General features: G+C 51.0%; 1 protein-coding gene across 2 annotated transcripts in view; it reads left to right on the top strand.

Annotated features, from left to right (window-relative positions):
* ACSBG2 (acyl-CoA synthetase bubblegum family member 2) overlaps positions 1 to 22,243 on the top strand; it is a 30,305-nt gene extending 8,062 nt beyond the window's left edge. The window contains exons 4-13 of one of the 2 annotated variants that reach the window (XM_059695257.1): positions 492 to 612; positions 3,541 to 3,627; positions 5,107 to 5,256; positions 12,314 to 12,490; positions 15,175 to 15,356; positions 15,473 to 15,706; positions 19,024 to 19,241; positions 21,219 to 21,358; positions 21,502 to 21,748; positions 22,170 to 22,243. In XM_059695257.1, coding sequence (XP_059551240.1) covers positions 492 to 612; positions 3,541 to 3,627; positions 5,107 to 5,256; positions 12,314 to 12,490; positions 15,175 to 15,356; positions 15,473 to 15,706; positions 19,024 to 19,241; positions 21,219 to 21,358; positions 21,502 to 21,748; positions 22,170 to 22,243 — 1,630 coding nt within the window. The remainder of the gene's footprint in view (positions 1 to 491; positions 613 to 3,540; positions 3,628 to 5,106; positions 5,257 to 12,313; positions 12,491 to 15,174; positions 15,357 to 15,472; positions 15,707 to 19,023; positions 19,242 to 21,218; positions 21,359 to 21,501; positions 21,749 to 22,169) is intronic. The other variant, XM_059695259.1, reaches the window with a different exon arrangement.
* Positions 22,244 to 22,501: the final 258 nt, after the last annotated feature.

Raw genomic sequence — 22,501 nt, 5'->3', positions numbered from 1 at the left:
TCTCTCCTCTCTCATCTGTCTCTCTCCCTTTCCCTCCCTCCCTTCCACTCTCTCTGAAAAGCAATGGGAAAAATATCCTTTGGTGAGAATTAAAACAAAACAAAACAAAAACAAAAACAAAAGGCTGCCCATGGAGGGAACGGTGCCTGAGGGTGGGGGACGGTCCAAATCCCATCTCTGGCATTTATTATGTGCCATGACACTTTGAACAGTGACGTCACTGCCCTGACTCAGTTTGCTCAACTGTAAAATGGGCTGTTGTGGGGGTTCCATGATCCTACATCATAACGACATCACAGGAGTTGCTGCTTTCATCATCCTTATCTCTTGTTGTTTTTGTCCTTGTTGAGCTGTGGAGGGAGGGAAGCTTTGCCAAGGCTGCAAACTCAGAACTTGCCTGCAGGCCCTCCCCCTAGCCCCCCGCCACCCAGGACATGCCCCCCTCCCTGGCTCACACGCACATGACAGGCACGTGTGTTTTCTTTTCCCAGGGGCCTCTGTGTTGGTATTTATGCCACCAACTCTGCAGATGCTTGTCAATACGTCATTGCTCAAGCCAAAGTGAATGTCCTGATGGTTGAAAATGACCTACAGCTGCAGAAAATCCTTTCGGTAAACCTCTACCCAGCCCTGCCTGCCAGGTGTCTTTGTGCTTCCAGGTAGATGCTAATGATCAGGTGGTAAGGTTTGCTGCACACACAGGTTCACTTTTTAAAAAAAATATATTTTTATTGATTTCAGAGGGGAAGGGAGAGAGAGAGAGAGAGAGAGAGAGAGAGGAACATCCACAAAGAGAGAGAATCACTGATTGGCTGCCTCCTGCACATCCCCTACCAGGATCAAACCCACAACCTGGGCACGTGCCCTGACCGGGAATCAAACCGTGACCTCCTGGTTCATAGGTCGGTGCTCAACCGCTGAGCCACACAGGCCGGACAGTCCTCCACCACTTTAGCATAACTGGCAACGCTGCTTTTGCAGGTGGGGTGAGGATGAGGGTGGATTGGGGGAGTTAATTTCCAATTTGCAGTAACTTAATTTCCTACTCAGCCTCCATTTAAAAAAACACGTGTATGCATACTTTGATGTACAGTCCACTGCTGTTCTTCTTTTAGAAGTGTGATTATGTTGAGCCTTGTCATGTTCGTTCCTTGTAACTGCCTGCATTTCTGCATGCTTTTGTCTTCCTCTCCTATTTCTTTCCTGACTCCTACCACCTCCTGTCTCTCTTCTCCCCGGCCCTCTCCTCCCTCGTATGTTTGCTCTGTGTTCTTCCTTCCCAGCGGCATTTGCTTCCTTGCGCTTTCAATTTTACACCGGGCTGTTGGTGTTGGGTGGTAATTTTCCTTTGTTTGTGGCGACTTGGTGAAATTTGGCTCCTCTTTTAGTTTCTCTTTTTCTCCTTGCAGTATCTTTGTATGAAGATAGGCACTGATGGTGGAAACTTCCTATTCCTATTCGAATGACCTCCATTTCCTGAGCCAGCTTCTGGCAGGAAGACCCTAAGGGGAGGGGAGTTAGGGGGAGGGTGAGCCTATGTGACCAGATTCATGGCTCGGCCGAGGGGCCACTGGGACTGTGTTTTAATATTTCATCACTTGTGAGTTGCACATTTCCCCATTTTTAACATGTGTGGCGCTGAGATGTGTCTTGCCATCGATGGCATCCTCTTGGATTATCATTGGCCATGGGTTTTGTTTTCCCACATTGTAATATCTCTGAAACCAGGGCACATTTCCTGACTCAGTGAAATCCTAGCCAGACTCAGGGAACTAGAACATGTGCCAGCAGGCCTCCTTCAAGCCGAATTCCTAACCTGGTTCAGAAGGACAGACCTCTGCCTCCAGCCTTGAGTCTTGTGGTGTTTTTTTAAAAAATATATATGTTTTTATTAATTTCAGAGAGGAAGGGAGAGGGAGAGTTAGAAACATCAATGATGAGAGAGAATCATCGATTGGCTGCCTCCTGGACGCCCCCTTGTGGGGGTCAAGTCCCCAACCTGGGCATGTGCCCTTGACTGGAATTGAACCCAGGACCCTTCAGTCTGCAGGCCGATGTTCTATCCACTGAGCCAAACCAGCTGGGGTCAGCCTTGAGCTTTGTTGAAACTGCTTTCTTGCATGGCACTTCTGTGGTGCTTGGTCCTCATGTCATGCCCGGCTTACTAATAGCAGAATGTGCTGGGGGCTGGGTCATGGGTGAAGGGTGATGGGGCGGGGGGGGGGGGGGGCGGTGCTTTCTACTCTTGCCATGAATACTGGCTTATGATTTGGGTTTTTCATGTGAGAACAGCGGTTCTCAACCTGTGGGTCGCGACCCCTTTGGCTGTTGAACGACCCTTTCACAGGGGTTGCCTAAGACCATCCTGCATATCAGATATTTACATGACGATGCATAACAATAGCAACATGACAGTTATGAAGTAGCAACGAAAATAATGTTATGGTTGGGTCACAGCATGAGGAACTGTATTTAAAGGGCCAGAAGGTTGAGAACCACTGTGTTAGAAAATGCCGCGTTCCCCATCTGCCCCCCTGCACCAATTTCACTGCTATGGCTTCCTGTCCTACTTCCGGTATATTTGACCTCCCACACGTCAAGCCACACCGAGTTACTTCTCTCTCATAGTTCGACGAAAGTGCTGCTGGTGGGGCTGTGGTTCTGGCTGCTCTGTATGGAAGGTTCGAAGCCAACTCCTGACTCGCTTCCTCCCGAACTGCCTCCTCAGCTGCCCTGGCGATTCTAATTCTGGGCAATACTCCTGCCTGTGCCCTGCTCTCCAGTGCCGCCTGCCTCCTTTAGATACACCCCGGAACTCCTCGCCACTGCCTCCAAGGGGGCCTACCTGGCCCTCCCCATCCTCTCCTGCCTCCTCCCATATTCTTGTCCCTCCCATCCGCAGGCCAGCCTGCCCCAACTCTTTCTTCCTCAAACCTCGCAGACTGCTGCCTGCTCCAGGCGTTTTGGCTGTCTGCTCCCTATCTTTCTGGAAGTCTTGTCTGGCTGGTCTAAGCACTCTCGTCACCTTTTCTCTCCAATCCATACCAGCGCAGCGGCTCTCGTTCTAATGACATAACGAATGCTGGGAGTGACTCTGCCCTGGATTGCTCTGTCTGAGCAGGGCACAGGCATCCCCCAGGCTGGTCACCGACCCTTACAGCGCTGGTAGCTACAGGGTTCTGAACCTGTGCAGGGCCCAGCTCCCTCTACGGAGGACTTTAGTAACCGGACTCCAACAAGAATGTTCACTGAATCCTGGCTGCGAGGTGCCCGCGGGCAGAGCACAGCGTTCGGCCGGAGGCTGCCTGGGGGAGGCCGCTGTCTTCGTGCACCTTTGACGGCTGGAAGCTACTGACGCCGGCCACAAAGAACCCACAACCAGGCCTAACATCAGTCAAGACAAGGAGCGATGCTTCACAGAAAACAAAAGGGGGGCGAGAAAGAGGCTGGGGTTGCCGTGGGAGGGAGCTTAGGACACCCATCGGCTTCCGCTTTTCCCAGGGCTGGGTTGCCGCAAGGCCCGCGTGACCTTTCTTTCAGATTCCACCCAACAAGCTGGGGACCCTAAAGGCGATCGTCCAGTACAAGATGCCGATGAACGAGAGCAATAAAAGCAACCTGTACTCTGTGAGTGGGGGGGGGGGGGGGGGGGGCGGCGCACAGGGAGGGGCCACCGGGGACGCTCAAAGGAGGTGGGGGTGAGCAGGGGAGAGGGCCAGGCTCCAGAGGGAAATGGGCGGGCCCTTGGGGGGCTTTTAAAAAAATGTATACTTTTATTGATTTAAGAGAGGAAGGGAGAGGGAGAGAGAGAGAAACATCAATGATGAGAGAGAATCACTGGTCAGCTGCCTCCTGGACACCCCACACTGGGGATCGAGCCCACAATCTGGGCATGTGCCCCACCTGGAATAGAACCATGACCTCCTGGTTCATAGGTCGATGCTCAACCGCTGAGCCACGCTGGCCAGACTGAGGGCCTTTTTAAATTGAATTTTATTTCATGTTTGGCATGAAGGGTACAACTTAAGCAAAAAGATAATTTGATGACTCATGGAACTACAACTCGGGGTGTGGATTTCAGGCATGGCTAGAACCAGGGGCTTGAATGTGGCTCAAGCTCCAGTTTGCCCGCTTGGTTTCTTGACTCCATAGTCCTAAGACGGTCCAGCAGCTCCGGGGCTACATTTTTGACTCATTCTTGTCCGGAGAGCACTTCCAGCAAAGCCCTGACTTTCACTGTGGTTGGACCATTCGAGGTCACATGCCCAGACCTGATCCAATCACTGTGGCCCACACAGACGGAACCCTCTGCCTTAAACCAATCAGCGTTGACCTCTGGAACTGGGGATGGAGTCGGCCCCACGAGCTGGTCCCTGAGAATGTGGGAGGCAGAGTGGAATCGGGGAAGGCAGAGCTCCAATGATGCTGAACTCCACTGTCGAGCATTTGACATATATCGACTCATGTATATGCCCAGAACAACCCGAGAAGTTGGGTTCCGGTATCATTCCCGCCTTACAAATGCGGAGACTGAGGCGCAGGGCGCTTACGGGGCCTGCCCCGGAGTGCAGGAGCCGCAGCAAACAGCTGCGCATCGTAGGGCTTAGAGCAGCGTCCGGGCTCTCCACCCAGCAGCCCCTCCACAGTAGCAACAGCTGTTATAAGGGGAACCGGGACTGACGCTTCTACCTACACTTTCCTCCGGCCAGAAAGCATGCTTTAGGACAGCGGTTCTCAACCTGTGGGTCGCGACCCTTTTGGGGGTAGAACGACCCTTTCACAGGGGTCGCCTAAGACCATCGGAAAACACATATATAATTACATATTGTTTTTTGTGATGAATCACTATGCTTCAACTATGTTCCATTTGTAACAATGAAAATACATCCTGCATATCAGATATTTACATGACGATTCATAACAGTAGCAACATTACAGTTACGAAGTAGCCACGAAAACAATTTTATGGCTGGGGGTCACCCCAACATGAGGAACTGTATTAAAGGGTCGCGGCATGAGGCCGGTTGAGAACCACTGCTTTAGGAGAAGCTGACGGGACAAGGTCTGACCGGGGCCCCACCCTCTGCCTGTCTTCTCTCCCCACAGTGGGACGATTTCATGGAGCTTGGCAATACCGTCCCCGACCCGCAGCTGGACCACATCATTGCGAGCCAGAAGGTCAACCAGTGCGCCGTGCTCATCTACACCTCCGGGACCATGGGCAACCCCAAGGGCGTGATGCTGAGCCACGACAACGTAAGTGCCCGCCCGCCGCGTGGCCGGCTTGGTAGCAGCCAGAATCCCTTCACTCCGGGTGGTGGCCTTCGGGATGTTTTGTCCTTGGCCCGCGGGGCTGCTGTAGGGGTCTGACACACAGCCCTTGACCTGTGGCGTGTGGAGAGTCATGTGACACTTAGGAGGGGGCAGCAATGCGCAGGGGTTGAGGTCAAGGACTTTGGAGCAGACCTAGCTAGGTCCAAACCCGACTCTGGGATCTCAGGCAAGACCTGTAGCATCTCCCAGCCTCGCTTCCTCATCTGTAAAATGGGTGTGATATACTATCCCCGCCTCGTGGGTTGTTCTGAAGATGATATGAGTTCATATTTGCAAAGAGCTTAGAACCGTGTTTGATAAATACGTGAAAGAGCAGTGAATATGTCCTGTCTTTCTGAGTAAAGCAGAATTGAGGGCATTTTTAAAAATTGATTTTTATTTTGAGAGGGAAGGAGGGATGGGGCGGGGGTGGGGGGAGAGATTATCTCCCATAACACCCTACTGGGGATCAAACCTGAAGCCTGGGCATGTGCCCTGACCAGGAATTGAACCTGTGACCTTTTGGTGCATGGAACGGAATGATGCTCAACCAACTGAACCGCACCGGCCGGGGCAGAAATTGAGGCTTTGGTTACTCAAGAAAGGCTGTGTGTTTTGGGGAACACTTATGTATGTCTGGATGGAGTCCAAGACTGATAATTTAGATGGCTGGTATGAAACGAAGAGGAATACATGCTAAAGGATGCAATTTACACAAAACCCTGGAAAATGCGAACTTATCCTTAGGGACTAAAAGCGGATCGGCGGTTGCCTGGGGGGCCAGAGGGAGGCATCACAAAGAAACAAGTGGAAAGTCGGGAGGTGATGAAGACATTCATATCTTGATGATGGTGATGGCTCCGCAGGTGTAGACATGTGTCAATTTGTGTCAGATGTACACTTTAAATGTGTGCATTGTATGTCACTTATACCTCAATAAAACTACTAGAAAAAAGAACGTTGCACGATCACTGCCTGCCAGGCACTGTTCCAAGAGCTTTAGTAAATCCTCGCAGCAAGTCTACTGATTCTATCAGGTGGAAGCTATTTTAACAGAGGAGAAACTGAAGCCCAGAGAGGTTAAGTTACTTGGCTCAGGTCACACAGCATGCAACACGGTGGAGCTAGGATTTGGCTCCACAGTCTGCATTTTTAACTACACTGTAGACCTATGTGGCTAACGTGTGAAGATGTCCAAAGATGCAATGTAAGCATGTAAAAGGTATTTGCACAAAGTACACAGAACACAAGTGATTTTTTTGTTGTTGTTGTTGTTAAAAACTAAAAAGGCAGCAAGCAATATGCTTCTGTGTACATTTTAAAAGCAGAAAAATGTCTGGCAGGACATGCACCCAACTGTCCATGTTGGTTCCCTCTTTGAGTCAGAAAGATTGCAACTTTTAATTGGTTGATTGATTCATTTGTTAATCATCAATGGAGGATATTTTTTCCATTGATTTTTTTTTTTTTTTTTTTTTTTTGGAGAGAGAGTGAAAGGGAGGAGGGAGGGAGGGAGAGAGAGAGAAACAACCATGTGAGATAGACACATTGATTGGTTGCTTCCCACATGCGCCCTTACCGGGGCCTGGGATTGAACCTGCAACCCAGGTACAAGCTCTTGACTGGGAATTGGACCCACAACTCTTCGGTGTGCAGGCCAACACTCTAACCACTGAGCTCACTGGCCAGGGCAGATTGCTAGCTTTTAAAAAATATGTATTTTTAGATTTTTATTGATTTCAGAGAGGAAGGAAGAGGGAGAGAGATAGAAACATCGATGTTGAGAGAGTATCATTGATCAGCTGCCTCTTGCATGCCCCACACTGGGGATAGAGCCCACAACCCCAGCATGTGCTCCCACCGGGAATCGAACCATGACCTGTTTCATAGGCTGATGCTCAACCACTGAGCCACACTGGCCGGGCAGATTGCTTCATTTTTAAATGAAGCTTTTCTACCTTATGAGAGCTTTTTCCTCCAACCTAGCTTAATAGTTACCAGCACACACTGGCCTTTGCTGTTCCTTCTGCACATCAGAAAGCTACATGACTTGCTCCTTTACCTTCTTCTGGTCCTGCTCAAACATCACCTCCTCAGGGAAGCCCTCCCTGATTTCCATGTTTAAAATAGCAAACAACAAACCATCCCATTGATCCCTCATCTTCCTCTGGCTGCTGTTTTTCTTCCACTGTCGTATTATCTAGTCACTTGTTTACCGTGAACATCAGCTCCCGGGGGCAGAGGTTGTCTGTGTCTCTAGTTTCTGGCACATAGGAGGACTCATCCGTTTTTGTGGAATGAACGAATGAATGGCATCTGATTAAACTCCCACCTGAACCTGGCTCCTTGTGACTTTCTATCTGGTGAAATGTTTTCCTAGCATTGGGGTGACAAGTATAAACCCTGGCGCGAGGCTGCCTGGGGTTGAATCCTGGCTCTCCCACCAGCTAGCTGTGTGACCTGTTCTTTAACTCCTCTTGACTTTGGTTTTCCCATCTGTAAAGCACAGGTAAGAATGGTTTCTACTCTTAGAGTTGCCATGAAGATAAAATTCTTCCATAATCTCTGCCCGTTAGCTATTAGCCATTCTAACCAACTGTGCCACCCAGCCAGGGCTAGCTATTAGCCATTCTAGAACTTAGCGACGTAAAACACCAAAAGTGTGTTACATCTGGGCATGGAACTTGGCAGGGCCCAGCAGGCTGTTTCTTGTGCTCCGAGTAGTGTCAGCTGGGACCACTCAGCTGTATTCAGAAAAGCAGGCAAGTCCAGGAAGGAATTCACTCACGAGTCTCTTGCGGCTTGGGCAACCTCACCGCACGGTGGCTCCAGGTGGTTGAACTGCTTACCGTGGTGACGGGCTCTCCTCGGAGCAAATATTCCCTAGGCTTATCCCAAGGCAGAAGCTGCAGTCTGTGGCGGCTCAGCACCAGAAGTTACAGTGTCGTTCTGCTCCATTCTGTGGGCCAACCAGTCAGTGGACCAGTCCTGGGGAAGGAGAGGAAAACAGACTTCAGCTTTGAAGGGGAGGGTGGCAGGGAGTTTGCCGCTGCCTTTAACTTACCACATAAATAAGGTGCTTAGAACAATGCCTGGCACACAGTGAGCCATGTCAGTCCTAGCCATTGTTATCTTCAAGATCATCATCAGAATGGCTAGCATAAAAATATCAGCAAACTAGTGTTGGCGAGGATGTGAAGAAAAGGGAACCCTTGTGCACTGTTGGGGGATTGTAAATTGGTGCAGTCACTATGGAATATAGTATGGATGTTCCTCAAAAAATAAAAATAGAACTACCAGCCCTGGCCAGCTGGTTCAGTAGGTTGGAGCATCGCCCCATATACCAAAAAAGGTTGCGGGTTTGATTCCCAGTCAGGGCATGTACCTAGGTTGCGGGTTTGATCCCTGTTGGGGCTTGTATGGGAGGCAGCCGATCGATGTTTCTCTCTCACATGGATATTTCTCTCTCTCTCTCCTTCCTCTCTCTCTAAAAAAATCAATAAACCCATCCTCAGGTGAGGTTTTAAAAAAATAGAACTGTAATCTGACCCAGCAACCCCACTTCTGGGTATTTATCCAAAGAATCCAAAACACTTAATTTAAAAAGACAGACGCACCCCTATGTTCTTGCAGCATTATTTACAACTAGAGGCCCCTTGCACAAAAATTTGTGCACTCGGGGGCAGGGGGGAAGTCCCTCAGCCCGGCCTGTGCCCTCTTGTAGTCTGGGACCCGTTGGGGGATGTCCACCTGCTGGCTTAGGCCCGCTCCCAGGGGATTGGGCCTAAGATGGCAATCAGACATCCCTCTGGCAGCCCAGCAGCCCTTGGGGGATGTCCACTTGCTAGCGGGGAGCAGGCCTAAACTGCAGTCAGACATCCTTAGTGCTGCTGAGGAGGCAGGAGAGGCTCCCATCACCACCGCTGTACTGGCAGCCATCAGCCTGACTTGTGGCTGAGCAGAGCTCCTCCCATGTGAGAGCACACTGGCCACCAGAGGGCAGCTCCTGCATTGAGCATCTGCCTGCTGGTGGTCAGTGTTTGTCATAGTGACCAGTCATTCCCAGTCCTTCTGCTGTTAGGGTCAGTTTGCATATTACCCTGTTACTATATAGGATAGAGGCCTGGTGCATGGGTGGGGGCCGGCTGGTTTGCCCTGAAGGGTGTCCTGGATCAGGGTGGGGGTCCCGCTTGGGTGCCTGGCCAGCCTGGATGAGGGGATGATGGCTGTTTGCAGCTGGTCACACATCCTCCAGGGTGGGGGTCCCCACTGGGGTGCCTGGCCAGTCTGGGTGAGGGGCTGAGGGCCATTTTCAGGCTGGCAGGTGACTGAAGCTCCCAACCTCTCCTTTTTTTCTTTTTTTTTTTTATTCTGGGATTTATTTACCTTCTATGGCTGTCACTAGAGCTGAGAGCCGGCTTTAGCTCTGAGGCTCGGCTCCAGCTCTGAGACCTCGGCTGCTGAAAGCAGGTATCTGGGCTTTGTTTAGCTTCTATAATTGAAACACTGTTGCAACTCCAGCTCTGCGGCCCGCTGGCTGAAAGCAGGTTTCTGGGGATTGTTTAGTTTCTATAATTGCAACATAGTTGCTTAGAGTGCAGCTCAGAGCTGGGCAGCGGCAAGGCAGGCAGGGAATCTTGGCTTCCTCCATCACTGGAGCAAGCAAGCCTCCTGTTCACTTCAGCTGCCTGGCTGCTGGCCGCCATCTTGGTTGGCAGTTAATTTGCATATTGCCCTGATTAGCCAATGGGAATCGTGTTGGAGGTATGGTTAATTACCATTGTCTATTATTAGATAGGATAGCTAGGATATGGAAGCAACCTCAGAGTCCATCAATAGAAAATTGGATCAGAAGATGTGGTATACTTATTTATTTATGTAATGGAATATTACTCAGCCATAAAAAAGAATGAAATCTTGCCATTTGTGAAAACATTGATGAACCTAGAGGGTATTATGCTTAGTGAAGTCAAAGACAAATACCATATAATTTCACCTTTCTGTGGAATCTAAAAAACAAAATAAGTGAACAAACAAAACAGAAACAAACCCATAGATACAGAGAACAAGTTGATGGTTTCCAAAGGAGAGGGGTGGGGGTGGTAGTGTAGGGATGGCTATAAAGAAAAAAACTGTAAATAAAATAAAACCATGCCTAGAGAATTAGACATTGATGACTCCAGTTTGGGTGGTGTGAGACAGCCTCTCTTCGTTGACAGCATTTAGTGGGAAACTTGACAGGTGAGAAGGAGTCAGTCATGGGGAAAGCTGGGGGAACAGCAGTCCAGGCAGAGGGAACTGCCAGTGCAAAGGCCCTGAGGCTGGGCTCTGCCTGATGAGTTGGAGGAGCAGTGCAGAGGCCATGTGGCAGAATTAATGAAGTAAACTGCTCACCAGTGTTTTATGACATCCGTGAGGAATACAGATTGCAAAATGATAGGTACGCTAAAACTTTGCATCAAGGTATGCATTGGAGAAAGAAAAACATGAATATGCTAATGGTTAGGTGATTATGGGAGGGGATTATGGGTGGTCTCTCTGTCAGACAGTGTTGGTTCCAGAATTTTATACTGGACAGGAGACACTTCTGTGCTCTTCCTCAGTAAAATCAATTTTATTTATTTATTTATTTATTTATCCTATCTAATAAAAGAGAAACATGGTAATTAGCCGTACATCCGCTACCCTTCCCATTGGCTAATCAGGGAGATATGCAAATTAACTGCCACCCAAGATGGCGGCCGGCAGCCAAGCAGCTTGAAGCTAACATGAGGCTTGCTTGCTTCAGTGACGGAGGACTCGAATGTTCCCCGCCTGCCTTGCCGGCCTCTGAGCTTGCAGTTTGAAACATTGTTACAAATATAGAAGCTAAACAAAACCCCAGAAACCTGCTTTCAGCAAGCCGAGCCGGGAACTCAGAGCTGGAGTTGATACAGTGTTTCGATTATAGAACCCAAACAAACCTGATACCTGCTTTCAGCAGCAGAGGCCTCAGAGCTGGAGCCAGAGCTAAAGCTGGCCCAGAATAAAAAAAGAAAAGAAAAAAAGGAGCAGTTGGGAGCTTCAGTCACCCGCCAGCCTGAAAACAGCCCTCAGCCCCTCACCCAGACTGGCCAGGCACCCCAGTGGGGACCCCCACCCTAAAGGGTGTGTGACCAGCTGCAAGCAGCCATCATCCCCTCACTCAGGCTGGCCAGGCACCCCAGTGGGGACCCCCACCCTGATCCAGGACATCCTTCAGGGCAAACCAGCTGGCCCCCACCCATGCACCAGGCCTCTATCCTATATAGTAAAAGGGTAATATGCCTCCCAGCACCGGGATCAGCAGAGCCAAGAGGCCTCCCGGCACCGGCACCGGGATCAGTGTGACAGGGGGCAGCGCCCAAACCCCCTGATCGCTCTGCGGCTCTGTGTGTGACAGGGGGCGGGGCCACAACCTCCCTATCTGCCCTGCTCTGTTTATGACAGGGGAAGGCGCCCCAACCCCCGGATCAGCCCTGCTCTGTGCCTGATAGGGGGGAGCTCCCCAACCCCCTGATTGGCCCTGCTCTGTGCGTGACAGGGGGTGGCGCCACAACCTCCCCATTGACCCTGCCTTGAGTGTGACAGGGGGTAGTGCCCCAACCCCCCAATGGGCCCTACCCTGAGCGTGACTGAGGGTGGCATCACAACCTCTCAATCCGCCCTGCTCTGTGCACGAGAGGGGGCAGCGCCCCAACTCTCCAATTGGCCCTGCTCTGAGCCCGACCAGGGGCTGCACCTAGGGATTAGGCCTGCCCTCTGCCACCCGGGAGCAGGCCTAAGCCAGCAGGTCGTTATCTCCCGAGGGGTCCCAGACTGCGAGAGGGCACAGGCCGGGCTGAGGGACCCCCCTCCCCCCACCCCCAGTGCACAAATTTTTGTGCACCGGGCCTCTAGTTTATTTATAAAAGAACTGCATTGAAGTGGCCCTTCAGCCAGGACAAGGCCGCCTGGATTGTAAGCCCCACTTGTGTTCCAGATCACGTGGTTGGCCGGGACGGTGGCAAAGGACTTAAAGTTGACTTGCGCCTCAGAGAAGCAGGAGGTGGTAGTTAGTTACCTTCCCCTCAGCCACATTGCGGCTCTGATGATGGATATCTGGTTGCCCATGAAGGTCGGGGGTTGCACCTACTTTGCTCAGCCAGACGCTCTCAAGGTAAGGCGGAGGGCAGCTGGGTGAGTGGATGGTTCCATTAAGCCCCAGTTCCTGGGGTTCCTTCCCTGTCCTCATCTTCTGCTTCATCTAGCAGCATCGGAAACAGTTGGTCATATTCTTGTTGTTTTATCTTAACCCCATTCAGGGCACCCATGTGTGGCTGTGTGCTTTTGTTTTTGTTTAAGTCAGCATTCCCAGCTCCCCAAAGCTCCAAAAACCAAACTCATCTCAAGACCCTTAAGTTACATCTGCAAAGTCCTGTTTGCTGTGAAAGAGAACCTATTCACAGGCTCAGGGGTTAGGAGGGAATGCCTTCGGGGTGCCGCGATTCTCCCTTCCACACTGTATCAAACAGGCTGCATTAGGCCTTTGTAATTCCTTCCGAAAGGTTTATTCTTCTTTGGTTTGTGTGGCTGCTGACTCCTTGTCATTTAGTTCTCTGCTTACAGTTCTCCCTGGCCCCTCTCACATCCCCTAAGCTCAGTGTCGGAGAGGTAGCAGCCACTCGATAAATACTTTGGTTTTTTGGCTGAATGCAGAATGCATATACATACACTCACCTCCAGGACCCGAGACGTTCCCATTCTCCCACATTCGCATCAACTCCGCAATATCGTCAGAAACTTTGACGTGATCAACCTGATGGGCGAGAAAGGTTCTCTCACGGTTTCAGGAACCGCCAGACTTTCCCAAAGTGGGTGGCTGTTCCGCTCTGTGTTCCCCCGGAAGTGCATGAGCGAGTTCCGGTTTCTGCCCCTCTTCACTAACACGTCCTCAGCATCATCACCACCGTCACTGTGTCCTGGTGGATGTGAAGTGGTGGCTCATCACATCCCTTGTCATTTCCTTCGTGACTCACAGTGGGGAACGAGTTTTCATGTGCTTATTGGCTATTGATATGTCTTCTCTGGAAAAATGTCTGTTCAAATCTCTTGCCCATTTAAAAATATGGCTCCAGGTCCTGGCTGGTGTGGCTTAACTGATGGGGCATCGTCCCACGCACTGAAAGTTTGATTCACGGTCAGGGCACCTGCCCAGGTTTGAGGCTCAATTCCTTTAGTGGGCGGTGTGGGGCAGGGGGTGCAGGAGGCAGCGGATCCATGTTCTACTCTCACATAGATGTTTTTCTCTCTCTCCCTCCCCCTTCCTCTCTTCACTAAAAAAATCTTTTTTTAAATGTGGCTGCATGTCTTCTCATGGTTGAGTGTAAAGGGTTCTTTAGACACTCTGGATATAAATTAATCTTAAGTATATGTTCGAACATATTTTCTCGCAGGTCTGTGACTTGTCTTTTTGTCTTGTCTCTGAAGTCCAATTTCTTTTGTAAAAAAATACGTTTTTATTGATTTTCACAGAGAGAGGAAGGGAGAGGGAGAGAAAGATAGAAGCATTGATGAGAGAGAATCATCGATCGGCTGCCTTCTGCATGCCCCCTACTTGGGATCGAGTCTTCAACTTGGGCATGTGCCCCAACGGGGCATCGAACCAGTGACCTCTTGGTTCCTGGGTTGATGCTCAACTCCTGAGCCACAGCAGCCAGGCCAATTTCTTTTTATTTCATTTTCTGCTTTTGGTGTTGTATATAAGAAATTTCTACCCATGCCAAGGCCACAGAGATCTCCTTCTGTGTGTTCTAGAAGCTTTTAGTTTTGGCTCTTACATTCAGGTCAGTGACCGTTTTGGGTTTACTTTTCTGTTTGGTGAGAGGTAAGGCTCTAAGCAAAGCTTTTAATATTGGGGGGCGGGGGGGGGGTATGAATACCCTTTACACCATTCAATTGCCTTCGCACTTTGATTGAATGTCAATTGATCACAAATATAAAGATTCATCTCTGGGTTTTCTATGCTGTTGCATTGATCTATATGTCAATTCTTACATTAAAGCCACACTGACTTGGGTTTATGGCTTGATGATACGATGACTACCTTGTCCCCACAGTTTTTTAACTGAAAAACCCACATTCCAGGAACCCCTTTAGTTCTGGGCAAACCAGGATAGTTGACCACCCTATTTTAGAATAAATTTCAAAATCAGGTAGTAATCCTTCCAATTTTGTTCTTTTCCAAAATTGGGTTGGCTATTCAGATCCTCCACACTTTCATAGCAGTTTTAAGCTCAGCTTGTCAATTTGTATGAATGAGCCTATCTGGGTTTTGAAAGGGATTGCATCAGTTTGGGGAGAAAGTTGCATCCTTTTATACGGTTGCATAATATTCCACTGCACGCTTGGGCAACAGATTTTTACCAGCCTGCTACTCTCTACCCTAGAGAGAGAAAATCTGATTGGCTGCTGACCAGCCAGTGGGTGGGCTCGCTTGAGTCAGGAGCTCACCCTGGTCTAATCAGCCAAAAGAAGGTTCTCCTGTCCTAGCTGGTTTGGCTCAGTGGACGGTTCGTCGGCCTGTGGACTGAAGGGTCCCAGGTTCGATTCCGGCCAAGGGCACATGCCTGGGTTATGGGCTCAATCCCCAGTGTGGGGTGTGCAGGAGGCAGCCAATCAATGATTCTCTCTCATCACTGATGTTTCTCTCTCTCCCTCCCTCTCCCTTCCTCTCTGAAATCAACTTTTTAAAAAATTTAAAAAAGGAGGTTCTCCTGGGCTGACTTGAGTGGCTGGGCGGGGATGGACATCTGGGGTCCCTGGAAGGTTCAGGGGCGGCTAACCCAGCTCTGTCCCATGCAGGGCACCTTGGTCAACACCCTGCAGGAGGTGAAGCCTACCGCCTTCCTGGGGGTGCCCCGAATTTGGGAGAAGATACAGGCGAAGATAAAGGAAAGTTGTGCCAAATCCTCAAGCTTGAAGAATAAGGTGTTTGTGTGGGCAAGAACTGTTGGCTTAAAGATCAATACGAAAAGGATGCAGGGGTAGGTGGAGGGCCCAGTGGGTTGGGTGGGGAGGGTGGTGGGTGAGGGGCTCAGCTGGAGCCCAGAAGCCCATTTCAGACCCACAGCTACAGAGCGCTCCTTGGCACTGTTCACAGGATACATGACACTCCCATGAGCTACCACGTGGCGAAGGCACTCGTGTTCAACAGAATCAGGAACAGCATCGGCTTTGATCACTGCCACCTTTTTATCAGTGGGGCCGCGCCCCTCAGCCCAGAGACCGCTGAGTTCTTTCTAAGCCTGGACATACCCATAGGCGAGATGTATGGCATGAGCGAGAGCTCGGGCCCTCACACTGTATCCGCCGTCGATAACATCAGGGTGCTAAGGTACTGACCTCCTGGATAGACACCCCCACCCCCACCCAGGCCTCCAGCCACATGGGGTCAGGGGAAGGAAGCTGGGAGGGTGGGTGGGCCTCTGGACTGAGATGAACTCTGTTTCGGCATCTCCAGAATGATCCTTGCTCTCCCGCGCCCAAGCCCCAAATCTTCATGACCGTGGGAAGCCCCGGTTTGTCGGAGGTTCACCGACAAGGGGAAGGGCTCTCAGAGCCTCCCATGGTCTCCCCCTGATTGCTGCTGGTGAGCGCTGCCTCCAGCGACCACCCAGGCTCGCCCAACACATCCACGGGCCCTCTCTGGCTTTCCCCGCAGCTGAGCTCATCCCAGGCTGCGGGACTGACCCCAGTAATACCGAGACAGTAAGAATACCAAAGGCGTCCTAGCTGGGTTGGCTCAGTGGACAGAGCATCGGCCTGCGGACTGAAGGGTCCCGGGTTCGATTCCGGTCAAGGGCACATGCTGAGGCTGTGGGCTTGATCCCCAGTAGGGGGCGTGCAGGAGGCAGCCAATCAATGCTCTCTCTCATCATTGATGTTTCTCTCTCTCTCTCTCCCTTTACCTTCTTCTCTGAAATCAATAAAAATAAAAATAAATTAAAAAATACTAAAGGCAAGGCCCACTCCGAGTCTGAGGGCCACGCTCCTTCACACGACCTCCAGCCATCTCTCTCCCTTCCCGGCTGCCATGTTGCAAGCCTGGCTTGTCTCTTGTGGTTGGCCAGGTTGCAGGGGCCTTTGAACTTGGCAAAAATGAAGGTCAATCTTCCTAATCTGGCAACCTCACTTCTTGCCTTTCCCTTGGAGGGGAGACTGTCACCTTGCTATCGCCCCCGTTCCCCTGCATCATCCCATCTAAAGTCTGTTTTCTGCAGAGCCTCAGTGCCCACTGGCGTTCTTCCCAAACCAAAGGCTGGTCCTTCCCTAAAGAGACGTGACATTATCCCAATCCCAGAGGAAGGGCACACACTCCAGCCTCTGTCTTTATTTTTTTTTTTCCCAGTGAGAAACACACACACACACACACACACACACACACACACACACAAGAATCAGAAGGTGTGAAATGATAGCGTGAAAAGCTCCCTCCCTCACTGGGGGAGTGTGCTGGGGCTGCTGTAACAAAGCTCCACACCCTTAAACCACAGAAATTAATTTCCTCACAATCTGGAGACGAGAAGTCCAAGCTCAGGGTGTCTGCAGGGCCGGTTGTCTCTCTAACCTGTGAGGGAGAATCTGTCCCGTGCTCTCTCCCAGCTCTGTTGTCACTGGCAACCTGTAGCATCCCTTGGCTTGTATGAGCAACCCCCTCATCTCGGCCTTCATTTCCCTGTGGCATCTCCCCATGTGTGTCTTTGTCCAAATTTCCACTTTTTTTTAATGAAGGACACCAGTCGTACTGGATTTGGGGCCATGCTACTCCAGCATGGCCTCTTCTTAATTTAACCAACGACATCTGCAAGGATCCTATTTCCAAATCGGTTCACATTCTGAGGTACTGGGAGTTCGCATGCGAAATATGAATAGGGAACACAGCCCAACCCATAACACTCTCCCAGAGGCAAAATGACCACATCCCATTCCTTTAAATTACCCTGGCATAAGAGTGCATTGACATGTATATTTTTATCCCAAATGGGAGCATTTCCCATGTAAAAACAGACAAAAATCGCATCCTTTCTGCCTTGAGTTCGGGAACCAAAATAATTCAGATAACACGATAGCTTCACTCTCCGGATTCGGTGCACAAACTTCCAGTCAGCCTTGCCTCACGCCATCCCAGCTCAGGACCGAACAGAGTCGGTTGGTAAGGCATCATTGGACAGGATGTTCTCTGTCCGTGCAAACAGCTGCCTCTTTTTTAATGCATAGTATCCCACCAGGCGGATGTAACCGTGACTTATTTAACTGGCCCCCTTTTTGGCGGATATTTGGGGCTTTTTCTCTCTCCATTATTTGTCACCATAAACAATGATAAAGTGGATGTTTAGTGTATACACCATATATTTTGCTAAACCAATTGGAAGAAAATGGTATTTCATCATAATTTTCCTTTCATTGTAAATGAAGTTGAAAAAAAATTCTTTCATACAGTTAAAAGCCATTTGTATTTCCTTTTCCCTGAACTATCTGTTCATATCATCTGCCCCCTTTAAGAACTGGATCATCGGTCCCTTTAATGTTGGTTTGTTGGCACTCTTTATATATTAGGAAAGTCAGCCCTTTGGTTTTGACGAGTTGCCAATATTTGACCCTTCAGTTTATCATTAGTAGTTAGTTTTATGTGTTTTTTTTCTTTTAAATATTTTTATTGATTCCAGAGAGGAAGGGAGAAGGAGAGAAACATCAATGATGAGAGAGAATCATTGATTGGCTGCCTCCTGCACGCCCCCTACTGGGGATTAAGCCCACAACCTGAGCATGTGCCCTTGACTGGAATCGAACCGGGGACCCTCCAGTCCACAGGCCCACACTCTATCCACTGAGCCAAACTGGCTAGGGCAGTATTTCGTTTTAGTTAAGGTGTTTTTGCTGTGCGGAACTTTAAAAAATCTTCGCGTGGTTGAGTTGATCGATCTTTTCTTTGTGGCTTCTGTGGTTTTCCATGTTCCTTCGAAGGCCTTCCTCGGGGGAGGCCTAAGGGGGCTCTCCGAAAATGTTGAGCTTCCTGGGTGTGTCTTGTTTCTCTTGCTCACGGAGGGAATCCCTACAATCAGCTCTAAAACCATTGGCCCTTCTGCCAGGGAAGGAGACCCGGCAAAGCAGCATTAGCTTCTTTCCTGCGTTCTGAAACCACCCTGCCCGCGTTCTCTCTAGGAAAAGAAGTCTTATAAGATTCCAGATTTCAGATAGAGCTTTTCTGTCACATGGAAGTAACTAACTTCTGAAGAGATTCTGGTTGGTTGTCCTGGTCATTGGGTGCAGGTCTATATACCTGTTTGCTAGGACACACACACACACACACACACACACACACACACGCACACACTCAGGGGGCGGGGGTGTTGCTGCTATTCTTAAGCCAGGAGCTCTTTGTTCTCCTCCCATTTCTGTGGAGGTTAAAACCTACACTCTGCTGTGTGTCCCAGCTCACCAAGGGTTTGGGAACTGGATTCACTGGATGGAACACTCCCTCTCTCATTCAGCAAACACCTCCGTACACTCCCCAGGTCCCAGAGTGGGTGAAAGAAGCAGAACTGAGGCAGCTGAGCAGAATGTTAGGAGCCTGGGCTACAGACCCAGGCTGACCTGTGCGAGTGACTCTGTCTCTCAGCCTCAGTTTCTCCCCCTTCGACTCCCTAGCAGCTGCGGCAAAATCGCAAGTGGCTGTAAAAACATGCTGCTCCAGCCGACCAGTGACGGCATTGGGGAGATCTGCATGTGGGGCCGGCACGTCTTCATGGGCTACCTGGAAAAACAGGAGGAGACCACGGAGATCATCGATGAGGAAGGTTGGCTACACAGCGGGGACTTGGGCCTCATGGACAGCCAGGGTTTCCTCTACGTCACTGGCCGCATCAAAGGTACCGGGGCCCGGCTCTGCAGGGGTCTCCTGCAAACAGGCCCCTCTGGGCATTTAAGTGGCTGGCAGACCAGCGCAAACACAGGCCTCCGTTCCCGGTCCGGCATGGGGCGGGGGTGGGGCGGGGTGGGAGCGGGGTGGGGGGCATCACATGGACATACAGGGCCATCCTGTTCTGCACATCCCAGTTCTGTCCTCGAGAAGAGCATTTGGCCCTCTGCAGGATGGACCTGGGAAAGACGCCCACCCCCATCCCTGAAACCTGTTTCCTGCCCTGTAATTTGAGATGAATAATAACCTACAGGGTTATAACGATGGAATAAGGATTCAATGACATGACATAGAACAGGGATGGGCCAGCTTTTCCTATAAAGGGCCCGATCATAAATATTTTTGGACTTGCAGGAATAGGGTCTCTGTCGCAGCTACACAACTTGGCAGAAGGGTAGCGTAGAAGCAGCCACAGACAATATGTAGACGAATGGATGTGACTGTGTGTCATATAATTTTCATGTGTCACAAATATTATCCTTTGGATTTCCTCCCAACAATTTAAAAATGTAAAACCCATTTTTGGCTCCTGGTCGTACAAAAAGAGGCAGAAGGCTGAATTTGGCTTGCAGGCTGTAATTTACCAACCTCTGGTGTAGACAGAGTATTTGGCCCTGAGCCTGACATAGGGAATGACTATTCAGTAAGTGGGATTCTTAACCAGGCTTGAATGAAAAAGGGAAAAAGGTTTGAATGAAAAAGTCCACTTGCTTCAGGCATGGCTGGATCCAGGTGCCAAAACAATGGCAAAAGGAATCTCTTTATCCTTCCCTTACTGCGCTATTTTCTGTGTTGGAGCCATTCTTTTTTTTCTTTTCTTTATTGATTTCAGAGAGGAAGGGAGAAGAAGAGAGAGACAGAAACATCAATGATAAGAGAAAATCATTGATCAGCTGCCTCCTGCACGCCGCCTACTGGGGATCGAGCCCACAACCCGGGCGTGTGCCCTCGGCCAGAATCAAACTGGGGCCCTTCAGTCCCATTGAGCCAAACCAGCTAGGGCCATTGGGGCCATTCTTGAAGAGGCTTTTCCCCATTTGGTGTCAGGATGGCTGCCAACAGGCTAGGCTTATCCTACCCCCGAGGGATAAGAGTGTGTTATTACTCATAGTTTCAGCACGAATCACTGTAGAGCATGGATTGTACTGATTGGTCAGACCTGGTCACATGCTCACCCTGTAGTTCACCTGCCAAACCACATAAAGATGGAGAGTAGTTCCTTAAGGAAACATCCCTAAGGGTGCGTTTATCCGAAGGAGGAGCCACTGGGCAGACACCACCCCGATGTCCATTAAGTGATCATATTATGACGACTGCCATAACCACATCAGAAATGCGATGACTGCGAGGCCCTGAGATGAGATGGAGAGTTTGGGTGGGTGGAACCGAGAGTGGCCAGCTCCTGGGATGAAAGGACAATGAAGCTCTTGGAGAATTCTAGAGGCCTGGGGGAGCAAGAGACACCGTGCTTTTCAGACAGACAAGGGGTGTGGCACAAAGCCTCCGGGTGAGACTGGACGTAGGTTCTTTTGAGGCTGCCAAGTGGTGGACAGATCAGGGGACAGAGAGAGGGGCTGTGACTGGGAGCATTTCACTATCTTCCAAGCAAGACAGAGGGCCTGGAGCAGGGGATGGGAGGCGGCAAAATAGGCCGTGAATTAATAAGACCCTGTCCACGTGGAAGGCACAGGTTTCAGACACTTCATGGGAATTGGAAGAAATAGGGGAGAAGGGGGCAGGGGAACGTGGGGTCAGTGGCTTAGACAAGGGCATGTGGGAGTCCGGGCCAAGGGCAGGGCGCCTCTGCTGCTTCTGGGGTTTTCTAGGTGAATGGTTGTCCGTGCCAACACCGGTCCCCTCAGAGCCTCAAGGGGGCGGGGGTTCCCGTCGCCATGGTCGAACCCACAGACGGAGCCCTGTGTTCCAGAAATGCTCATCACCGCCGGCGGCGAGAACGTAGCCCCTGTCCCCATCGAGAACAGGGTTAAAGAGAGGATCCCCATCGTCAGTAACGCCCTGTTAGTGGGAGACAAGGCCAAGTTCCTAAGCATCCTGCTGACGCTGAAGGTAACTGGGCGTCCTGCGGGCTCTCGGCCCCAGGGTCCAGCGGGCGCGCTCCTGCCAGGTCCCGACCTTCTCCTTGGTCCCGAGGGCTGGCTGGGGCGTGCGTGGGGGCGTTGGGCGTGGTGACAGGGGTGTTCTGGGGGCAGTGTGAGACAGATGAGACGACTGGAGAGCCGCTGGACAAACTGAACTGGGAGGCCACCAAGTTCTGCCAGGACCTGGGCAGCCAGGCGTCCACCGTGTCTGAGATCGTGGAGCTACAAGACCCCCTGGTCTACAGCGCCATCCAGAAAGGCATAGACGATGTGAACCAGGAGGCCACCTCCAACGCGCAGAGGATCCAGAAGTGGGTCATCTTGGAGAAAGACTTCTCCTTCTACGGTGGAGAGCTGGGTGAGCGGCCTGGAGAGCTGTGGCCTTGGCTCCTGGAGGCTGGTCCCCGGCTAGTCCAGGGCCATGTGGGCTCTGAGACCTGCCCTATTCTGGGGGCCAGAGGGTCTGTGGGACCAGCTGGAGACACATAAAGGGGTGCTGGCTCCTCTATCTGACTGGTGCCCAGCTCCCCGCTTCTCCCCAGGGCAGCCACACTCCTCCCTCTGGGAATAAAAGCCCAGCTCCTCACTACGGCTCCATGTGAGCTCTCTCCGGGCCTTTCCTTGTCACCGACTCCTTCCCGGGGATATGGCAGGGGTGGCGCACCCAGGAAGTGGCCACCAGCTAGCCCCACCACGCAGCCCTGTTGCCTGGTTCTGTGCGGGGCATGTGGACTTTCGTGTTCTCTCCACAACCGAACTGGTTCCTCCTTCCTCACTAGGTCCAACAGCAAAGATGAAGAGAAGTTCCATAACCCAGAAATACAGGAGGCAAATCGAAAACTTATACCACTGACCTGACTGGCAGAGCCGCTCCCGGCCGCCCCGATGGTGAGACTGGCTCCCCTGGGCTGTGCCTCAACTGAGGCCAACAGCGGCCGTCTCCCCGGTGGGAGGGGCAGGGTCTGTGAGCAGAACTGCAGCGGCCACGCGGACAAGCGCACGGACCCTTCAGTTGCTGTGGGTTCTGGGTAGTGTCCCACCCCAACCCATGCTCTCTCCCCTAGGGTCATGGCAGGGCACGTAAGCGCCTTCATGCCTGGCCACCAACATC

The sequence above is a fragment of the Myotis daubentonii genome, chromosome 5, assembly GCF_963259705.1.
Source record: "Myotis daubentonii chromosome 5, mMyoDau2.1, whole genome shotgun sequence".
In the NCBI taxonomy this organism is placed as follows: Eukaryota; Metazoa; Chordata; class Mammalia; order Chiroptera; family Vespertilionidae; genus Myotis; species Myotis daubentonii.
The sequence above is the reverse complement of the archived record's forward strand: the minus strand, read 5'-3'. Positions and strand labels throughout refer to the sequence as shown.